Below are 18,965 nucleotides of genomic sequence, written 5' to 3' on the forward strand. Positions count from 1 at the left end.
GCGACTGAACGACCTAAGCTGTCTCTACTGCATCTGAGCGTCGCTAACGAGCTATTTTACATACTGAATAAGTTACCGCGGAAGAGTAGCAATAGTCATTAGGGACGATAGTACCGCTTATTCTGTGTGTCTGACTAGGTGGATGACGCAGACGAATTGCAGACATATTTCTTTACTGCTCTGGATCCTCAAAGCTCGCAAAATGGTCGTCGGAGACACTCGTATATATACAGTACATCATCGCAGGGCTTTCTACTTAACGAGTATTGGCCAGATCTTTCTCGTCGTACCTGATGCAAGCCACGAATCAGGAATACAAGCTTGCACTTACAGTGTCGTTGCAGTGCAGGAAGGAAGAGCCCATTAGGATATTTGTGACATGGCATTTTGATGAGAAGGAACGAGATGATAGGATGTGAGTGGAAAGTGTGGTACAAGCCTAACGCTAGTGCATCCTGCGGGGACGACACGAAGTCTTCTACAACCACAACACATTGTCAGTGAGTATCTAGAACAAAAAGAGACGAAACATTCCATAGTTAATCATGTTCTAGCTTCAAAGCCCTTGCAATGCACGTGCGGCTGTGCAAGCCAACCTCCCCGTACTCACCGCCGTATTGGAGGCCCACATCAGCCGCGAATGGAGACAGGCATCTACTCTGCTTTCAGGACGACTCGGGCCTTTGACTTCAGGGTTATGAAACATCTCAATTGGATCTCTACACCCGCAAAGACTCTATGGGCGAAGCGTGCGCTTAATTAGCGACTACCTGCAGGACTCACGCTGTAATCGCGGCTGCGGCCCATGTCTGGCGAATGCATTACCGCGAGTAGTCCCTGCAAGACTTCGCTGGATGCGCTATGATTTGTCTGGCGTCAACGTTGTCGACGTGTACCAATGGGATGGTACTAGGCGCCTACTGACAACAGGCGCGTATGAGCCGCCGCTTGGCACTTCTGAAGGATTCACCTTCGTGTCAATACGGCCAATAAGCTTACAGATAGGCTCGAAAAGCCACAAGTCTACCAATTAGAGACAACGCCGACGTGTTTTCGATCCTACTTACTTAAGCCTCCAGTCGCTTGTGGCACAGGTTTGCAATTTCAATCACAACCCAAACCCCTTTCCCTCGCGCCAGAACTTTTGATCATTTCTTCTCTCTTCAATGGAATCAAAAATTTGCCTCTAGTTCCTTCCACCGCCTGAGGATTGAGCATTGTGTCTGTTCTGCACGGCTGGAGAACGCTAGCGAGAGCCGTGTCGAGTATCATGCGGCTGCCGCAGCGCTATAAGCGCTCACCACACCAAGACCCAGGAGAGCAACATGACATCATCTTACCAGCTCACCCCTCCCAGGCTGATTTCGACGTGAAGGGCAACACAGAAATCCATTGCAAAGGCGAGTTTGAGCTCCTTCACACAGACACAGAATCCATGGGTAGAGGCCCTAGCTATCCGAGATACACCATCACTCACCGAAAGACATGGGTGGAACGACTTGAGGATCTTGAGCGCCGTAGTCTGGGGACAGGCATAGTCTCTTTCATCAATAACAACTTCTTGGCTGGATGGCGTGCTGGTTTGCTCCGCGCGTTCATGTTCAGTCTAGCAGCTCTGCTCGTCAATGTTTCAGTCTTCCTTTGGTTGTTCTTCGAGTTCAACAGCACACATGCTCCCGGTATCATTCGCAAATCTAGTTGCACGGAGATCGGCAGAATTGAGATGGCAATAAAGGTCGGACTGAACGTTATCTCAACGTTGATCCTTGGTGCCTCAACCTATGCGATGCAGGGGACGACGTCGCCAACGAGAAAAGAAGTAGACAAAGCTCACACAAAGGGTAAATGGCTCGAGATAGGAACACAAAGTTGGAGGAACTTGGCCTACGTGAGTAGGATGCACGTAGCTATATGGGGCGTGCTCGCGTTTACAAGTCTTCCTCTTCATCTGGTGTAAGCTTTTCTAACATAGCCTTGCAAATCCACTGACAGATGTACAGGTACAATGCCGTCTTCTTCACAACCACGGAGACTTACCAGTACGCAGTCGCGGTCGTAAGCCAAGACTTCCTGAATAACACGGCGTTCCAAGTCACGCCGGAGAACTCTTCGCCAGCACTACGCTTTCCGACCGAACAATTCCAGTGGCCCCAGGGTCGTCCTCTTTGCAATGGTGCTGATTGCTCCTGGGATATTAAGAATGACACTATGGTAGCGAACTTCCTTGACGACGTACGCGATCCCGATAAGAGAATCGATCTGTCAGATGAACGAGCCCTTGATTATGCACGAGCCAGCGGAGCTCATGCATATTGGAAGCTGTCAGGCCAAGATTGCTTCCACAACTTCATCGACGGCTTCATGAAAAGCTATAGCGATGTGCTTGTAGTTTCTAAGACCGTTCAGACCGATGCTCCAGTGCTGTGGACACGCTATCCCCAGCGCTCTCTGAGTGAGGACAGGATGGATACAAATCAGGATCCATTCCACTGGGTGTGTCACGACCAGCTGGTTGCGAGCAACTATAAGAATACCGATCGCTGTAGTAGAAACTACGCGCGCAAGTATGTCGAGCCGAAGGATTGGAATGCTCAGAATTGGACGGTCTATGGTCATCCTGTAGACCATTGCTACGCCCGAATCGCGCCGGAGCTCTGCCACTTGCAGTTCAACGCCTACACTATGCTTGCTGTTGTCGTTTTCAGCGCCATCAAAGTAGCGGCGATTGCAGTTCTCGTCTTCACCCACCCGGATGGCGAATTTCTGCGCACTTTGGGTGACGCCGTCACATCGTTTCTCAAGAAAAGCGATCCGATTACCAAAGACATGTGTCTCGTGTCCTCAGCTCAGATCCGTAAGCACGGATTTCCAGCATTGGATATGCCTCACGCCATCAACAAAAGTCGGCGTCGATGGCTGATAGGTCCCGCACAGAAGGAGACTATCACATTTCCTTATGCTCCGCAGGTTTACACCAATACTCGCCCCCGATGGTGGACAGGCGCCAACACGACAGAATTCTTCTCTACCGTGGGCATATCAGCAGCCTATGCAATAATCGTCAGCGGCACTCTCTACTGGGCCATCGCTGAAGCAAACGGCAATGCATTCGACGGTGGCTTCGGAGGAGCGAACATCCAGTCCCTTGCCAACCTGAGATACGACGATCCCAAATCCTCAGTAATCATACCTACGATCCTCACGGCCAATATTCCGCAACTGGGTTTCTCCCTGCTCTACGTGTTTTACACCAACATCTGGAGCAAACTTTTGATAGCACAGGAATTCGAGCGGCTGACAACCTCCAAGAAGGGTCTTAGGATCAGTGAACGCCCGTATGGTCAACAGCGTAGCAGTCGTTTCCTCACGCTGCCAGCAGGTTATGCTTTGCCACTTATGGCATTCAGTGCAGCGCTGCATTATCTGTGCTCCCAGAGTCTTTTCATGGCGCGATTCGATGGCATGAGGGATGGACAAGTCGACCCAAATGATCAAATGGTTCGGTTGGGCTACAACGCTGCTGGAATGATAGCACTCATTGCAGTAAACATCGTCATGATGGTGATCACAACCTGCATGGCTGGGCTCCGCCGGCTCAGTACAGGAATGGGTGAGATGTCGATGAGCGTTGTCATCAGTGCGGCGTGTCATCTGAAGCGATACGAGGCAGATCCGTGGCTGCAGGCTGTACAGTGGGGAGACGTGAGTGGGAATTTTGCAGAGGTGAAAGATGGCCAGATCGTACGACACTGCGCATTTACTTCGCTGTTGGCAGATCGTCCTGCCGAGGGACACGCTTACCAATAGAAGTAGTCATAGTCTTCAGTAAGGGTATGCTCGGACCTCGTCCTCCTTCTCTAGGTCCAAACCAGCTTCTACTTGCTTCTGGTGCATTGCATCGAGATACCCCAACACTGCATCTGCATACTGCGCCTTGCCCTTGTAGTGACTAACATCATCACCCCAGCTCCGCATCGCACTGGCCAGTCTGCCCGGGACATACGGCTCCTGGCAGATGTCCGCGATTGGATGAAAGTACGTCCGAATCGTGAACACGATACCGCCCGAGCGTGGGAGTCTGCTTTCCGTTAACACCGAGACTCAAATCCACGCATAAACATCAACTCTCCACATACCTTCTCAAGCTCTGTCTCTCACTGCGAAAGTGCACATGTTCCACTCCCTGAACCTTACCCGCACTCGCCCAATTAATCCCCTCGGCGTCCTCGCTGCCCAGACTTGCACTCCACGCGAGATTGTCGTCGACCTGGATGAAGTAATTATTCCTCAGCACCGGTTTCTCGGGCTGCAGGCGCTTGAACATGTTCAGCATGCCGCGCTCCAGTTTCTCCTTGTACTGGGGCACGTCGCCCGAGGTGTGGATCTCGGACAGCGGCATGCCGAATTTGTCTTCCAGGCGCCAGAAGCCTGCGAGCAGGATGGTGCCTGCGAGGAGGTAGTACTGGCCGTCTGGGCGCTGTGAGTGGGGTTAGCGAGGAGATCGAGGGCATGGCTGGGGGGTGCGCACCTCGATCATGATGGCTAGGTCGTCCTGGATGAGACGGGCGCAGATTTGCATGGGGTCTTCCTTGTCGACTTCGAGTCGCTCCTGGATGTTGATTGTCTCGCCTGTGGCTAGATTCTTCACGCCCTCTCCTTTGCCGTCTAGTCGCTCGAACAGCGTTGGGTATCTCTCGGGAAGGTACGCGCAAAGCTCTTCGAGTAGCTCGAGTGCTGCATCCCATGCCTCAGGCGCTGTTTTGCAGCACTTCTCTCCGCGCTCGGCAATCCGTGTGGCTTTCAGGGAGTGGTACTTGAGGTACTCATTATCAAGCTCAATCCAGTCGTCCCATTGCATGGTGCGGAGACCCATAGTTACGTTGTATTTAGGGCCGTAGCGGAATGGGCGGTAAGGGAGCGGTTTGGTTGAATCCAGAGACCAGGAAGGATAGGGCGTGGCTACTGGACGCCGGAAGGAAGATGGAGGCCATGCTGGGAAGGTCAGGTGATCACGTATATAAAGACTGCTGAGGGTAAATACCTCCGGGACTTCGTTCTGCTGCTTTGAATGGTGAGCGTTTCTCAAGATCGGGGGTCCTTGGGGGTGTGTCAAGTTGGCGCCTTTGGGTACGCAGTCGGACTGCGAGTGTAACACCGAACCAGACAATTGTCAAAATGGCAAGTCCAGCATACAGGGTCAGCTTCGGCCGAATAGTTTGATTTTGCAGTGTTGTTTGGACGCTTGCGAGAGTTGTATGGCACTGGTGTTGGAAACCCTCCGTAAGTCGCCCCATATGCGTCTGACTTCGCCTCAATAATACAGACATCTCCGAATTCTTGAACCTGTCTGATCAGACGGCCAGAAGCCTTCAAAACGTACGTGTATATAAATAGTGGTGGTGGGTGCCTGCGGCTTTCATAGGAAACAGCGTACGTTAGTACCGCATGACATAATTCTGATTATCTTGCATGGCTTCGTGTATTTGTACATGGCGATAACGTTCTTGATTGACCCCATAATCTGTGGGAACGCCCCAGTCGTCGTCAATGCCTGTTTATCTGGACAGAACGGGGACCGCACTACCCCACCTGGTTAGCGTCGGTTGCTATGTGGGTCCATATCAAGGCGCTGTGATCGCTACCATAGGCTCAAAATCTACTTATGCAGCTCCTGTAGCTCTCCTTCCTCTCATATGGCCAAGAGGATCACGGGACACTATGCTCTGGCATAGGCTATCCGTCATGGACCCCTGCCGTGCTTTTGATTCAACCTATGAAATCAGATCTGCCGATCCGTTTCTCAATCTAGGTTCCGAACCTTCAGATCATGCGACTTTGATTGTGTCGGGGTCTTTACGTTGCAACAGACAGTACTGCCCCCACTTACGGCGGTATTGCTCCGGCACAAACGGAAGATCTGGTACCCATAACAAGCGGCCTACAAAGTGTGTTCGTGAGACATCGAGGAACGGTTCGCACTTCAACATGTCCCAGTGCTCTGTATCTGCGATGTAGTCCGGTTCGAGGGATGTTGGCGCCACGCCTGGAAGGCTAGAGTCCACGAGAAATTTGCAATGTTCGATACTTGTCTGCGTTGTGTCAGTTTGGTACGCACAGGATTTTGTGCAAACATACGTATTTGGCTGGGTCCTCGATGTTCTCATCGTTCATACCAGAAGGTATGAGCCATGTGCCAGGATACAAACCAAACCCGCCTGCATTTGCTTCGCTGAATTCACCCGGTAGCAGTCCTGAGAATTCGCTTTTGATGAACTTGGGCCGAACACGATCGGGTAGCAGGTATGACGAGGGAAATCGGTACCACTCCTTGCCAAGACACACGTTATCTCCAGGTTTACTGACTCCAGCTTGGTGGAGAGGCTTGTATATCTTCAAGGGTGCCGGGTATGCCGTAAGAGTGCCGATAGTTCGAAGAACGCCCACATCGAAGGCAAGCAACAGTGGAATACTAACCATAGCGAGCTTTACCTGTGGTGGGATTTTGCTGACCAGACGGGTAGGATCGGTCGACCCTAAATTCGCAAGCAAGACGTGTAGTGCGATGGCAGCATTTAGTGCCAGGGCAGGGTATGCGGGATACATGAAGCGCTCCTCTTTGTGAGGCTGAAGTGTGAAAATGCCGAGCCAAAGATAGAAGGGGCTGACGAAGACGACGCTACGCAACAACGTTTGCTTGGAGACCGATTTTTGTAGCAGAAGATGCTGAACGAGGAGCAAAGGTAGTGCTGCAAGCGCCAAGAAGAACCATATGTTGAAGTTCAGGGCCAGATTGCGGACATAGAAGTGCCATGGCTCAACACCATAGATGTCAGGGCCTCTGCTTCCCCCGCTGAACACATTGTACATAACGATATTCCACGGTACACAAGTGACTGTCTTGTAGAAGAAAGTCTCGATGGCCATTTGCACTGCCTGAGAGAGATCAGTGAAGGTTCCAGTCTGAGTGACAAGGGTCTCACCAAAATCACAAGCGATCGAGTGAAGCCGTCAGCGAGCCTTGTGACGCACTCCGTTCCCTGGCCAGTAATGATTGCCAGGAACACCTCTTCCGCGACGAAGGGAAGCACGAGAGCTCCGGCGAAGGGCCATCCCAATACTGTTGCTATGCCGAACCACATCAATCCTTGGGCGGTTCTAATACCGCCACTCCAGTCCATGAACGCGGAAAAGCCCAGCATCGTCATATACATAGCAAAGCTTGAGGGCAAATATGCTGGTGCAGCATGGTACATGCCTGGGCTAGAAACCATTGCGAATATGAAGAATAGTGCGACGCGCGGGTTGAAAGTCTTTGCAGCCACAGAATAGAGGCGCGTCTGGCATATGGAACAAATGACTGCCAGGAAGGTGCGTAGAAAGTAGAACTCTGCAGTCCTTGTCCGTGCAAACCCAAAGAATCGAAGGGGCATCATACCGAACTTGATGATGACCGCATGTATGCCAGCGTATGTCCAACTGCGGATAGCATACTCAGGAGAGTACTCCCACGTCTGCAATCCGTAGTCATGGTTCAGATAGTGCGTAGGCTCCCAGTAGTTGAAGACTTCATCGCAGTCTTGAATTGGTGCGAAAAAGGCAGCTAAAACATTGGCGGCAGCGAAGATGTAGAAGGCAACGATAGGCTCGATCTCGTGAGGCGACTTTTGGGCACGCACAGATGACCTGGACGCAACGGGCGCCCCTTGTTTCGATGTTGGGGTTGCCATCGTGTCGAATCTGGGACTAGTGGTCAGTTACACAGTCCACGGGGCAAGAACGAACGGCTCCAAGGTAGCCGTCTGACGCGCAATAAGAAGGTCCATGTACCTGCGAAACTGAATAACACCTAGCTGCCAGAATAAAGTCTCAATGGCTTCTCAGATCATTGCTGAGCAGTGGAAGAGCTACCCTTGCCGCAGATGCCGTCACCGACCGATCTAAGGCGGTGGCGCTAGCAAGGGGGCACCGCCAAGGCCGCGCTTGCGTGGATCGCATCAGGTCAAAAATGGCAACGTTTCTACGCTCACCAGAACATATCACCGCACGCATTAAGCAGCCGGGTGCAAACCGCAGTTACTGCCACAGCAGCGAACAACGCGTGCTTTCAAAGTCTGTAGAGAATACAGCGATGTCTGATTCTCAGGAACCGCCGGCTAAGAGGGCGCGGCTGGAGGCGGACGCTCCTTTCTCTGGAGTATCCTCCTTTGATGCGCCAGGCTCGCCCGTGGATGATTTGGACGACGACTTTTACGACACTACCCCTGTCAAGGCTGCCGCGCAGTCTGTTCCTCATGATGGTACCTCAGCGTCGCTCACTGCGACGGCGCCTGCTCCATCGAGCTTCTCGTTGCCAGGACTCGGCTCCCTGGGCGACTCCACTGTCACACAGCCACCCATACAGATCGACGCAGACACTGTTATGAGCACGGCGGTACATGGCGACGGCGAGCTCATAGACGAGGAGGCCTTGAACCACGATACCAGCGCAGTCGAGCCGCCTGTGGCCAATCAGCTGCAGGCCCCGGACGAGGCTCCACAGCACGGTAAGCCGTCGCGTCCTCTGCATGCCGCGTCCCTGACACCTGCGCAAGATGCTCCTGCAACTACTACCACTACCTCGTCCGTCTTCGATGCCACAGCGACCGTGACAGACTCCGCCCCAGCTGTCGACGCACCAACCGCGCAGGAGCCTGCTACCGCTGCACCTGCTAGTCAGGCTCAAGAGCCGACAGCAGACGAGAGCAAAGCCGAGTTCCTACGCCTTGGTGAAGCCAACAGGGATAACAAGGAGGCAGAATGGCAGCTCGACTCAGAAGCCTCGGATTCGTCTTCAGACTCGTCGAGCTCAGACGACAGCTCTGACGATGAGGCAGACGATGGAGAGCTCCTGGACCCTGAGGAGATGGTCCGTCTGCTGATGGCAGAGTCTGCTGACGAAGGTGGCGCCTCTGGCAAGGCCAAAGTGAAGACCCTGAACGAGGTTGAAGAGAAGTACGAGAAACCAGACATCAAGGTCGACAACGAGACGCAGATCACAGAACTAGGCAAGATTGAGAACATTGTCGACAATCTCGTGCTCGTTAAGGCCAGCACCTCTGGCGACTACCAGGTACTTGAGTCTGGATCTGCACTCTGCCTTCGAGACTTCACCATTATTGGACAAGTCTCTGAACAAATCGGCCGTATTGAAGAGCCCAGGTATTCTGTTGGCTTCAACGATCCCACTGAGATCACAGCTCTAGGCATCACCAAAGACACCACGATCTACTACGTTGACGCACACTCGACCTTCGTCTTCACCGAACCTTTGCGCAAGCAGAAGCACACCGACGCATCGAACCTTCACGACGAAGAAACGAACGACGTCGAATTTTCAGACGACGAGGCTGAGGCTGAGTTCAAGCGACAGCAGAAGCAGGCCAAGAAGGCCCGACAAGAAGCAAAGAACGAGCCAGAACCAGAACCAGAGCCGAAACCCATACCCACTGGACCAAGAGGTCATGTTAACAAGCCTGTTTCTTACTTCTCGTCGGCCAACGAATATCAAGGTGGCGGACTCAAGTACAGCGATGACGAGGACGAGGACCTGGGTATGTATAAGCCATTGGCTCGACCAAGTCACTTTGAGGAAATCGTTGGGCAAGGTGCTCCAATTGAGGACCGCAGCCATGTTCGCAGAGGAATGATGCGGGGTCGCGGGGGTTGGGGCGATCGCGGTCGTGGCTTCCGTGGGCGAGGAAACTTTGGCGGTCGTGGTGACTTTGGCGGCGGACGTGGCGATTTCAGCGGCGGACGAGGAGGTAGAGGAGACGCACACGGTGGAAGGGGTGATAGAGGAGGCGGCGACCGTGGTGGACGTGGTGGCAACAAGCAAGCTGACAGAGGACGAGCTCAGAACCAGCAGCAGGACAACCGTCAGATGAGCGTGCCGCGACCAGATAACCGAGCTGCTACTTCAGCTTCACCGGCTCGACAGCAAGAGCGCCAGCAGTCCAGTCAGCCACAGCATTCTCCGCCAGCGAAGAGCAAGAACAAGAACCGAAAGCAGCGACAGCGGGAGAAGCGCGAACGCGAGGCACATGAAAGGCAGCAGAACCAGCAACAACAGGCGCAGCAATCACAGCAACAACCGCAAAAGCAGCAGCAACAGCAGCAACAACAGCGACAGCAGCAGCATCAGCAACATCAACAACATCAACAGCAGCAGCAGCCTAAGCAACAGCAACAGCCCAAGCAGCAGCAGCAGCATGCATCTCCTGTACCTACTGGCCCATCGAATGCTAATTCTTATGCAAACAACAGCAGTGCCGGTTGGCCAACTCAATTTGCACAGCCAGCAGCGCCGGTACCTACATATTCTCCAGCTCCACCACCCGTAGCGCCGGCAGCGTACGCGGCCCCTACACAGTTCCCGCAACCCCCTGCACAGGCACAGGCACAGGCACAGGCACAGGCACCACCCAACCAGCAAGCCAACTGGGCTGCATGGGCACAGTGGTTCCAAGTGGTTGGGGCCATGAGCCAGCAGGGAGGGCAAGCTCAAGCGCAGCACCCACCTCAGCCTCAGCAATACGTGCAACCGGTGCAGGCACCAGCACCACCCCCGCCTCAACCTCAGGCCCAGTACGGATACCCACAGCAGTGGCAGTATCCGCAGAATGCGGCCCCAGCGCCGAATGCAAATGCGCAGCAGGGCGGCGGTCAAGCGGGTGCTCAATCTCTGCAAGACATACTGCGTGCACTGGGAGGAGGAGGGGGCGGTGGTCAGTCTTAGGAGACGGAGTCTTAGTAGACTGGGCCCTGCCAGCGTCGTGTGACTGAGATCAGTGGCTGGGAAGATGTGGATGTAAGATTATGCCGGATATGTACTTGAGACACAACAATGGTTGATACCTAATGCAGCTAGAAGTGGGGGATGGAAGGTTCGATGGTGGATATGTGTAGCACTGCCATGTGGGCGCGAGAATGCGATATGGAGCAGACAAGGAAACTCGATTCGAATGTGCAGCCGAGTGGTAGTGTCATGGTCTCGGCAGGCCGTGGAGCCTGAGCCGGTGCTTGCCATATTGCCACGGTGCCTCGCAGTGACGGCATGGATGATGGCTGCACGCATGTGCAGGTGCTTAGTCACGGGCGCGATGAAACGAACACGAGGCGCACGCAAGAGGGACACTGAATAAGCGACTTCACATTGGAGGCTGATCTGACACGGAGTGGAGTGGAGTGGGCAGGCGTGCAGTGCCCCAGCTCGTAACCATGTCGCCCGCTGTCTTGCGTGTCGCGCAGAGCGGGCAAGACAGCGAGACAGGACGGGCAGCAGTGGTTGGCGCCAGTGTGCTAACTCTGCTTTGGGCAGCGCGCAGACCACGGCGGGGGGACGCCACAATGGCTGTGCGCAGAGCGGGGGAGGTTTGCAGTGCACGTCGCAGCTCCAAACGTGCGACGCGGCGGGGCTGGCTGCCAATGGCCAATGGAAGCGCCAGGCACGCCAGCGAGGAGGGAGCAAGCGGCGGGCGGCGGGCGTGACGGTGCGCAGAGACAGTGTCCAGAGACAGTGTCGACGTGGGGAGGCCGTGGAGGGGCTGCTGTTCCAGGCGGGAGCCGAGCGAGGATGCTGGTCGGCGGCGAGGGCCCCCGGGTACGGTGGCGCGCTTCGATCCGCAGGCCGGCTGGAGTGGAGCCTGGCCGCCGACAGCGCAGCTCCCGTCGTCGAACGTCGAACACGACTTTGCGCCGCGCAGCTGTCTCTGCGTCTGTCTGCAACCGCCGCCGCTGCCCGCCCTCTGCCCGCCGCTGCCCGCTGCCGCGCCCTGTGCTGTGTCCGTCCTGCGCCCGTCCGGCCAGCCCCAGGTGCATCGGCCGCGGCGCCCTGCCTCGATGAAGCAGCCGTCCTAAGCCCCCGGCGCACGCAGCCCTCGACGACGGCCGACCGACGACCCAGCAGCGCCCGCCCATTCCGCATCGCCCGCCCCGCCGGCGCGTCGCGTCCGCCAACACCGCCGCCCCCGCCGCGGCCATGACAAGGAACGAGTCGGGCGCCAACCGCCAGGGCAGCGCCGACAGCTCGTGGAGCGCGCGCACCAGCGACACGGTGCGGCCATACGGACGCCATGGCTCCCTGCGCGGCACCCCCGTCTCGGTGAAGACGTCCAAGGACCTGAATGCATCGTACGTATCGCCTCTGCCGCGTCGCCCTGCCGCCGCCCTGCGCCTGTGGCCTGCGACCTGCGCCGCGCGCCCGGCGTCGGCCGTGCTCGCGCGGGGAGCGGGTTGGCTGTGATCGGGCTGCGCGCGAGACGCACCACGGCCGTGACTCGCAGCCATTGGCGACGCATGTCTCGGCCGCTGCCCTGCTGTCTCACTGCCAGACGCGCATCGCCGCCGCCGCGCCCGCCCATCGCCTGCCCGTCGCCTGCCCATCGCCCGCCCACGAGCCTTGCTGACGCTTGGATGCAGCATCGAAAAGGAGCCCGAGATCTCGCCCACCACCGTGCCTCCCGCCCCTCCCCCCAAAGACCCGCAGCACCAGCCCCGCCGCGCCCCAGCCTGGGACGGCCCCGTCAGCAACGACTTCCGTGACTATCGCAAGGACCTCGCCGTGCTGCAGACCTCGGGCGGCCGCGTCCCGTCCATCTCGCGCAACCCGCCGACCGCGTCGAGCGCACAAGCCAATCCCCCGTGGGCGTCGGGCCCCAATGGTGGCACCAACATGGCGAACAGCGTCTGGAACAGCTTCTTCAACGACTCGGACAACGACGACGCCGCCCAGCTGTCGCCCGGCTTCGCTGCCGTGGGCGTCAATGTCCAGGAAGACGCCATGGGCTTCCCCAAGGACGACCGCCGCCCGTCCGTCGCCAGCGCCATGACCGTCAGCAGCACCGGCTCCAAGTCGAGCTTCAGTCGCGGATTCCACAAGAAGCTGCAGAACGTGTTTGGCGAAGACTTTCCCGGAGAAGGTCGCCAGAACTCGGACCCGACCTTGAACGGGAGGTCGCAGGCGGCAGAAACACAGTCGTTGCATGCACCTCGCAATCGTGGCAACTCGTTGGGGAACGCCTACGGCGGTGGCACTTACGGCTCGAGGCCTACTTCCCCCACCAGCTCGCGCCCACGGACACCGCAGCCCTCTTCGGAAGTCACGCCTTGGGAATTCCAGGCACCCCAGGTACGTTTTCGCTCTCAGCACGCACAACCAGTCGCGGCATTCACCTTGATAACCCTACGCACGTCGTGGCAAACGCCCCTTTCGCATTCACCTTCCGCATTCAACTCACTAACAATCCTAGGATGCCCCCCCCTCTTTGACAGAGAACGGACGCCGGCGATCGTCAGAGCAAACATCCACCAAGTCAGGTCACCGCACACACAAGATTACCTCGAGGTTGCCCGGGCATCGACATCACCGTAGCAAAGAAGAGAACAAGACCGCGCCTGACAGCCGAGGCGATATCAGCGCTCCGTATCCTCTGCGGCCTGCCACAAGTCGCGAAGAATCTTACAACCAGCGACGGAATCAGCCACAGCAATCAGCACTGAACTCTGCATTCGCTTCGAAGACGAGTCTGATACCGCGCGCATCGAGTCCAACTCCAAGCACGTACTCGGAGATGACAATACAGTCTGCAGCTCAACAGTCACAGTCACCCAGCACCAGCAAAGGCCCCGGTCGATTCTTCGCGCGCTTGCGTGGAAAGGACAAGACAGATCCAGCAGCGGAGAATCTCAAGAACATGCCGGCCGGGACGTCACAGATCTCTCTTGCCCCATCCATGAACGGACCGCCGTCCGCACGTGTGGATCCAAACAACCCTTCTTTCATATCAAGGAAGAAATCCACGTTCGAGCAGTTGAAGGGTCCGAGCAACGTTGTCAAAGACAACAAAAAGGAGCACAGACGGCTGCCGTTCAACAAGTCTTCAGACAAGCGTCAAATGACCTTTCCCGAACCAAAAGGAAAGGATCCAAACGAAGCCAAAGCAGATACCACAGGCAACGAAGCTATGTGGTTCCTAGACACGAAGCTGGACGACATGAGTGGCATTGTAAACCCGCAAAAGCCCCCAATGACCCCCCCGACCGGTGAAGTACAACACACCACTCTGACTGGTGAGGACGAGCCGGGGCCAAAGGACGACACGTGGGATGCACCAGACTCCTGGGCTGTTAAACGACACGATGAAGTGCGCGAACAGTCGATCGACGAACCCGAGGTAGCAGCGAAAGAGCAGAACGACACCAAGACATACTGCTTGCGCATATTCAGGGCCGATTCTACATTTGCCACCTTGTCCGCTACGCTTAATACCACTGTCGCCGAGATCGTGCTGATACTGGGCAAGAAGACTGTACTCCAAGACGAGCTGGATAACTACCACATCGTGATGCGAAAACATGACACCTCGCGACAGCTGGATTCTAACGAGAGACCCCTCCTCATCCAGAAACGGCTTTTGGAGCAAGCTGGATACTCGGAACTGGACCGTCTAGAGGATGTTGGGCGAGAAGACAACAGCTACCTCTGCAGATTCACATTCTTACCGGCCAAGATGAGCGGATTCTCAAGTCTCGAGAGGGACCCAGGTTTTAAGCAAATGCAAAAGTTCAGCCATATCGACCTCCAAGGCAAGAATCTCATCACCATCCCCATCACGCTCTACCAAAAGGCCACTGAGATTATTTCCCTAAACCTTTCTCGCAACTTGTCCCTCGACGTGCCAAAAGATTTCATCCAAGCTTGTACAAACCTTAGAGAGATCAAGTACACCAGCAACGATGCTAGGAGACTGCCACCCAGTCTGAGCATGGCGAGCCGACTTACCATGCTCGACATCTCCAACAATTGCCTACAGACGCTTGAAAAGGCGGAGCTACAAAAGCTACAGAGCCTGCAAGGCCTTCGATTGTCGAACAATGGACTAACCTCACTACCATCCTACTTTGGGCAGTACCGTGCTCTTCGAAGCCTGAACCTTAGCTCGAACTCTCTAACGGAATTTCCTGATTTCCTCTGCGAAGTGCGTACGCTTGTTGATCTCGACATCAGCTTCAACTCGATATCTAGTCTTCCTAGAATAGGCCAATTGACCTGCTTAGAGAGGTTGTGGGCTACCAATAACAAGTTATCTGGCAGCTTCCCTCCGACACTCAGTAACCTGGTCAACCTACGCGAAGTGGATGTGCGCTTCAACGCACTTGACAGTATGGACGTCATGTCGCAACTGCCGCGCCTAGAGTTCCTCATGATTGGACACAACTCGATTTCCGCCTTCGAAGGATTCTTCCCCAAGATTCGTGTTCTACATATGAATCACAATCCTGTGACGCGGTTTGGTTTGAGCGGACCGGTGCCATCCTTGAGTGTGCTCAACCTTGCGTCTGCAAAGCTGGCCCAGTTGCCCGAGGATCTGTTCCAGAAGCTCACTGGGCTCACAAAACTCATCCTGGACAAGAACCATTTCACATCTCTTTCGAACAATATCGGCAGACTGTACAGGTTGGAGCATCTGAGTGTTGCGCGGAATTCTTTGGATGAACTGCCAGCTGAGATTGGGCGTCTTGTAGAGCTGCGTTATCTGGATGTGCGAGAGAATAATCTTGGGCGGTTACCTCCAGAGATTTGGTTCGCACGACGATTGGAGACGCTGAACGTATCCTCCAACGTCCTCGACGCTTTCCCAAAGCCGGGCACAGCACCTCCAGCAGAAGCCAACAGCGGCACACAACTGGACGGATCGCACTCGATAGCGACGCCAAGCGTTGGATCGAGCCCCAGCTACGAAGAGCTCGGTAAATTAGAAGATTTTCAGAATCGACGCCCTAGTCAGGCTTCAGGCAGTTATCTGAGTGCAGGAACCTCGCCGGCATCTACGACCCGAAAGGGATCGATGGCGTCTTTCAACACTACGAGCACAGCACGCAAGCCATCCGCAGCATCGCGCACAACAACCGAGGGCACGATAACACCGATGACCCGTAAAGATTCCAGCCTCTCTAGTAGAATGGTCACGACCTTTGCTGGCTCTCTGCGCCACCTTTTCTTGGCTGACAACAGGCTGGAGGACAACGTTTTTGACGAGCTTTGCCTGCTGCCTGAGCTGCGAATTGTCAACATGTCCTATAACCTCATCTACGATGTTCCTACACGGACTATCAGGAGATGGCAGCATCTTGCTGAGCTCTACCTTTCTGGCAATGACCTGACTTCGCTACCATCAGAGGATCTGGAAGAAGTTGGCTCACTCAAAGTGCTCCACATCAACAACAACAAGTTCCAAGTGCTTCCTGCCGAGCTTGGTAAAGTTGCGCAGCTCGCTGTTTTGGATGTTGCCAGCAATCAGTTAAAGTACAATGTGTCCAATTGGCCTTACGACTGGAACTGGAATTGGAACCACAAGCTACGCTATCTCAATCTTTCAGGCAACAAGCGACTGGAGATCAAACCCAGCGGCTCGTATAGTGGGAGTGGAGCCGCTATGCGCGAGGGTCGTGACTTGACAGATTTCACGGCACTCGTTAGCCTACGAGTCCTGGGTCTGATGGATGTCACCATGATGATCCCATCAGTCCCCGAACAGACAGAAGACCGGAGAGTGCGAACAGCAGGGTCTGCCGTAGGTTCCATGGCTTACGGTATGGCGGACAGCTTGGGCAGGACAGAACATATTTCCACTATGGATATGGTCGTACCTCGCTTCCGCAGTCACGACGACGAGCAAGTGTTGGGCCTGTTTGATGCTCAGCCCCTTGCTGGTGGAGGATCTAAGATTGCCAAGTTCTTGTACGACAACTTCAAGGACCGATTTGCCGATGAGCTGGATCGCTTACGAGCGGACGAAACTCCGGTCGATGCATTACGACGTACATACTTGGTGCTCAACAAGGAGTTGGCTACGGCTGCCTCCCAGTCCTTGGACAAGAACGCCTACACGCCGCCAACACAACCACGGGGTGCTGTGCCTGAGCTTGGGGACGATGACTTGACCTCTGGTTGCGTGGCAACAGTCATGTATCTGAAAGAGATGGAGCTCTATATGTCCAACGTCGGTGATGCGCAAGCGCTACTGATCCGGTCAGAGGGCGGACACAAGATCCTCACGCGAAAACACGATCCGGCCGAGCCTAGTGAGCGGGCAAGAATCAGAGAAGCTGGTGGCTTCGTCTCGCGTCAAGGTAAACTGAACGACGTGCTCGAGGTATCACGAGCTTTTGGCTATGTACAGATGTCTCCCTCTGTCATTGCTTCGCCACACATCGTCAATCTCACATTAGGCGATACGGATGAGATGATTCTGGTTGCCTCTCGAGAGCTCTGGGAGTACCTCACTCCCGATTTTGCTGTCGATGTAGCACGGTCTGAACGCAATGATCTCATGCGGGCTGCTCAAAAGCTTCGAGATCTTGCAATCGCGTTCGGTGCGACCAACAAGATCCACGTCATGCTACTTGGAGTCAGCGACCTGAAGAGTAAACAACGCGCCCGTTTCCGCACGCACAGCATGTCCATGGGACCTACTGGCTCGTCAGACGATTTCGTCAATCGCAGGCCAGGCAAGAGGGCGAGGAATATGGTCAACGATTCGAAGCTTGCGAGACTCGACCAGGAGGTGGATGCACCAACGGGTGAAGTCAGTTTGGTGTTCACCGACATCAAGAGCTCGACTTTACTCTGGGAAACTTACCCCATCGCTATGAGGTCTGCCATCAAGATGCACAACGAACTCATGCGTCGACAATTACGCATCATTGGTGGGTACGAGGTCAAGACTGAAGGTGACGCGTTTATGGTCGCGTTCCGGACCGTCACCTCGGCGTTGCTCTGGTGCTTCACAGTTCAAAGCCAGCTCCTGGAAGTGCAGTGGCCACAGGAAATCCTCAGCAGTGTCAACGGGCAAGAGGTAGTTGACGCCGATGGAAACGTCATCTTCCGTGGTCTCTCTGTTCGCATGGGAATTCACTGGGGTCGACCCGTGTGTGAAGTCGATCCAGTCACCAAACGTATGGACTACTTTGGCCCCATGGTCAATCGAGCGTCGCGTATCTCTTCCGTGGCCGATGGAGGACAAATAACGGTTTCCTCCGATTTCATCGCTGAGATTCAACGACTGCTTGAAACGCACATTGAAGGTGATCGTAGCAACTCCACCGGTTCTGAAGAAGCGTACGGCGACGATCTCTACAGCCAGCTCATCAGACAGGAACTACGAAATTTGAGCAGCCAGGGCTTCGAAGTTAAGGACCTTGGTGAACGCCGCCTCAAAGGACTCGAGAATCCAGAATACATCTACTTGATGTACCCACACTCGCTCGCCAGCCGTCTCATTGTACAGAGCCAACTTGAGCAGCAGGCAGCACCACCCACCCAGGAAGCTTCTGTTGGTCAGAAGATGCCAGGCAGCCAGCTCACAATCGATACGCAAGATGTGTGGGATCTCTGGAACCTAAGCCTAAGGTTGGAGATGTTGTGCAGTACTCTCGAGAATCCGGACAGCTCAGAGCTTAAGGCACCTGAAACAGCACTGCTTGAGCGCATGAAGACCAGGGGAGGAGAGATCACGGATCGATTCTTGATCAACTTTGTTGAGCATCAGATCTCGAGAATTGAGGTATGTTTCACTTATATTACAATAAGGATACGACTAACAGTTACTTAGTCATGTGCTACTACTCTAGCCCTCCGACACATGATGCGCCCCATCGGCTCAGTACCACTGGTGCAGCAGGCCGGCCCCATGGGCGACATCCTCACCGAACTTGCCGCGAAATTGAAGCGTCTCGAGCAATTTGAGCAGGCAGCGATGGTGGACATGGCACCGTCATGAGGGAGTCACACCAGACTCTATTGGAAAGTAGCAACACTTTGGCTCACGAGGACCACGACACGCGCTTTTGCCCGTCCACCCTACCTAATCCACACCCTTGTTCTGCCACAGCAGGCCAGCTTCGGCCCTGTACCATCACATCACTAC

General features: G+C 55.1%; 4 protein-coding genes across 4 annotated transcripts; 3 read left to right on the forward strand and 1 right to left on the reverse strand.

Annotated features, from left to right (window-relative positions):
- Positions 1-1,051: 1,051 nt before the first annotated feature.
- On the forward strand, positions 1,052-4,098 carry C7974DRAFT_14448 (uncharacterized protein). Its single transcript, XM_046135665.1, has 2 exons — positions 1,052-1,953; positions 2,001-4,098. The coding sequence occupies exons 1-2, from the start codon at positions 1,271-1,273 to the stop codon at positions 3,805-3,807; spliced, it is 2,490 nt and encodes an 829-aa protein (XP_046002858.1). The 5' UTR covers positions 1,052-1,270; the 3' UTR covers positions 3,808-4,098.
- C7974DRAFT_299488 (Alg9-like mannosyltransferase family-domain-containing protein) lies at positions 3,823-7,727 on the reverse strand (the record flags this gene model as incomplete). The annotated part of the gene is made up of 8 exons (XM_046137749.1): positions 3,823-4,081; positions 4,137-4,477; positions 4,529-4,992; positions 5,042-5,347; positions 5,428-5,589; positions 5,858-6,089; positions 6,136-6,933; positions 6,981-7,727. The coding sequence occupies 8 exons, from the start codon at positions 7,725-7,727 to the stop codon at positions 3,823-3,825; spliced, it is 3,309 nt and encodes a 1,102-aa protein (XP_046002859.1).
- Positions 7,728-8,128: 401 nt separating this feature from the next.
- On the forward strand, positions 8,129-10,520 carry C7974DRAFT_430060 (Gar1/Naf1 RNA binding region-domain-containing protein; the record flags this gene model as incomplete). The annotated part of the gene is made up of 2 exons (XM_046144675.1): positions 8,129-10,389; positions 10,442-10,520. 2 exons carry the CDS (start codon positions 8,129-8,131, stop codon positions 10,518-10,520), a joined length of 2,340 nt encoding a protein of 779 aa, XP_046002860.1.
- A 1,496-nt stretch (positions 10,521-12,016) lies between these two features.
- C7974DRAFT_407818 (uncharacterized protein) lies at positions 12,017-18,818 on the forward strand (the record flags this gene model as incomplete). The annotated part of the gene is made up of 4 exons (XM_046143269.1): positions 12,017-12,168; positions 12,457-13,165; positions 13,287-18,602; positions 18,651-18,818. The coding sequence occupies 4 exons, from the start codon at positions 12,017-12,019 to the stop codon at positions 18,816-18,818; spliced, it is 6,345 nt and encodes a 2,114-aa protein (XP_046002861.1).
- Positions 18,819-18,965: the final 147 nt, after the last annotated feature.

The sequence above is a fragment of the Boeremia exigua genome (genome assembly GCF_020726555.1).
Source record: "Boeremia exigua strain MPI-SDFR-AT-0100 chromosome Unknown C7974scaffold_1, whole genome shotgun sequence".
In the NCBI taxonomy this organism is placed as follows: domain Eukaryota; kingdom Fungi; phylum Ascomycota; class Dothideomycetes; order Pleosporales; family Didymellaceae; genus Boeremia; species Boeremia exigua.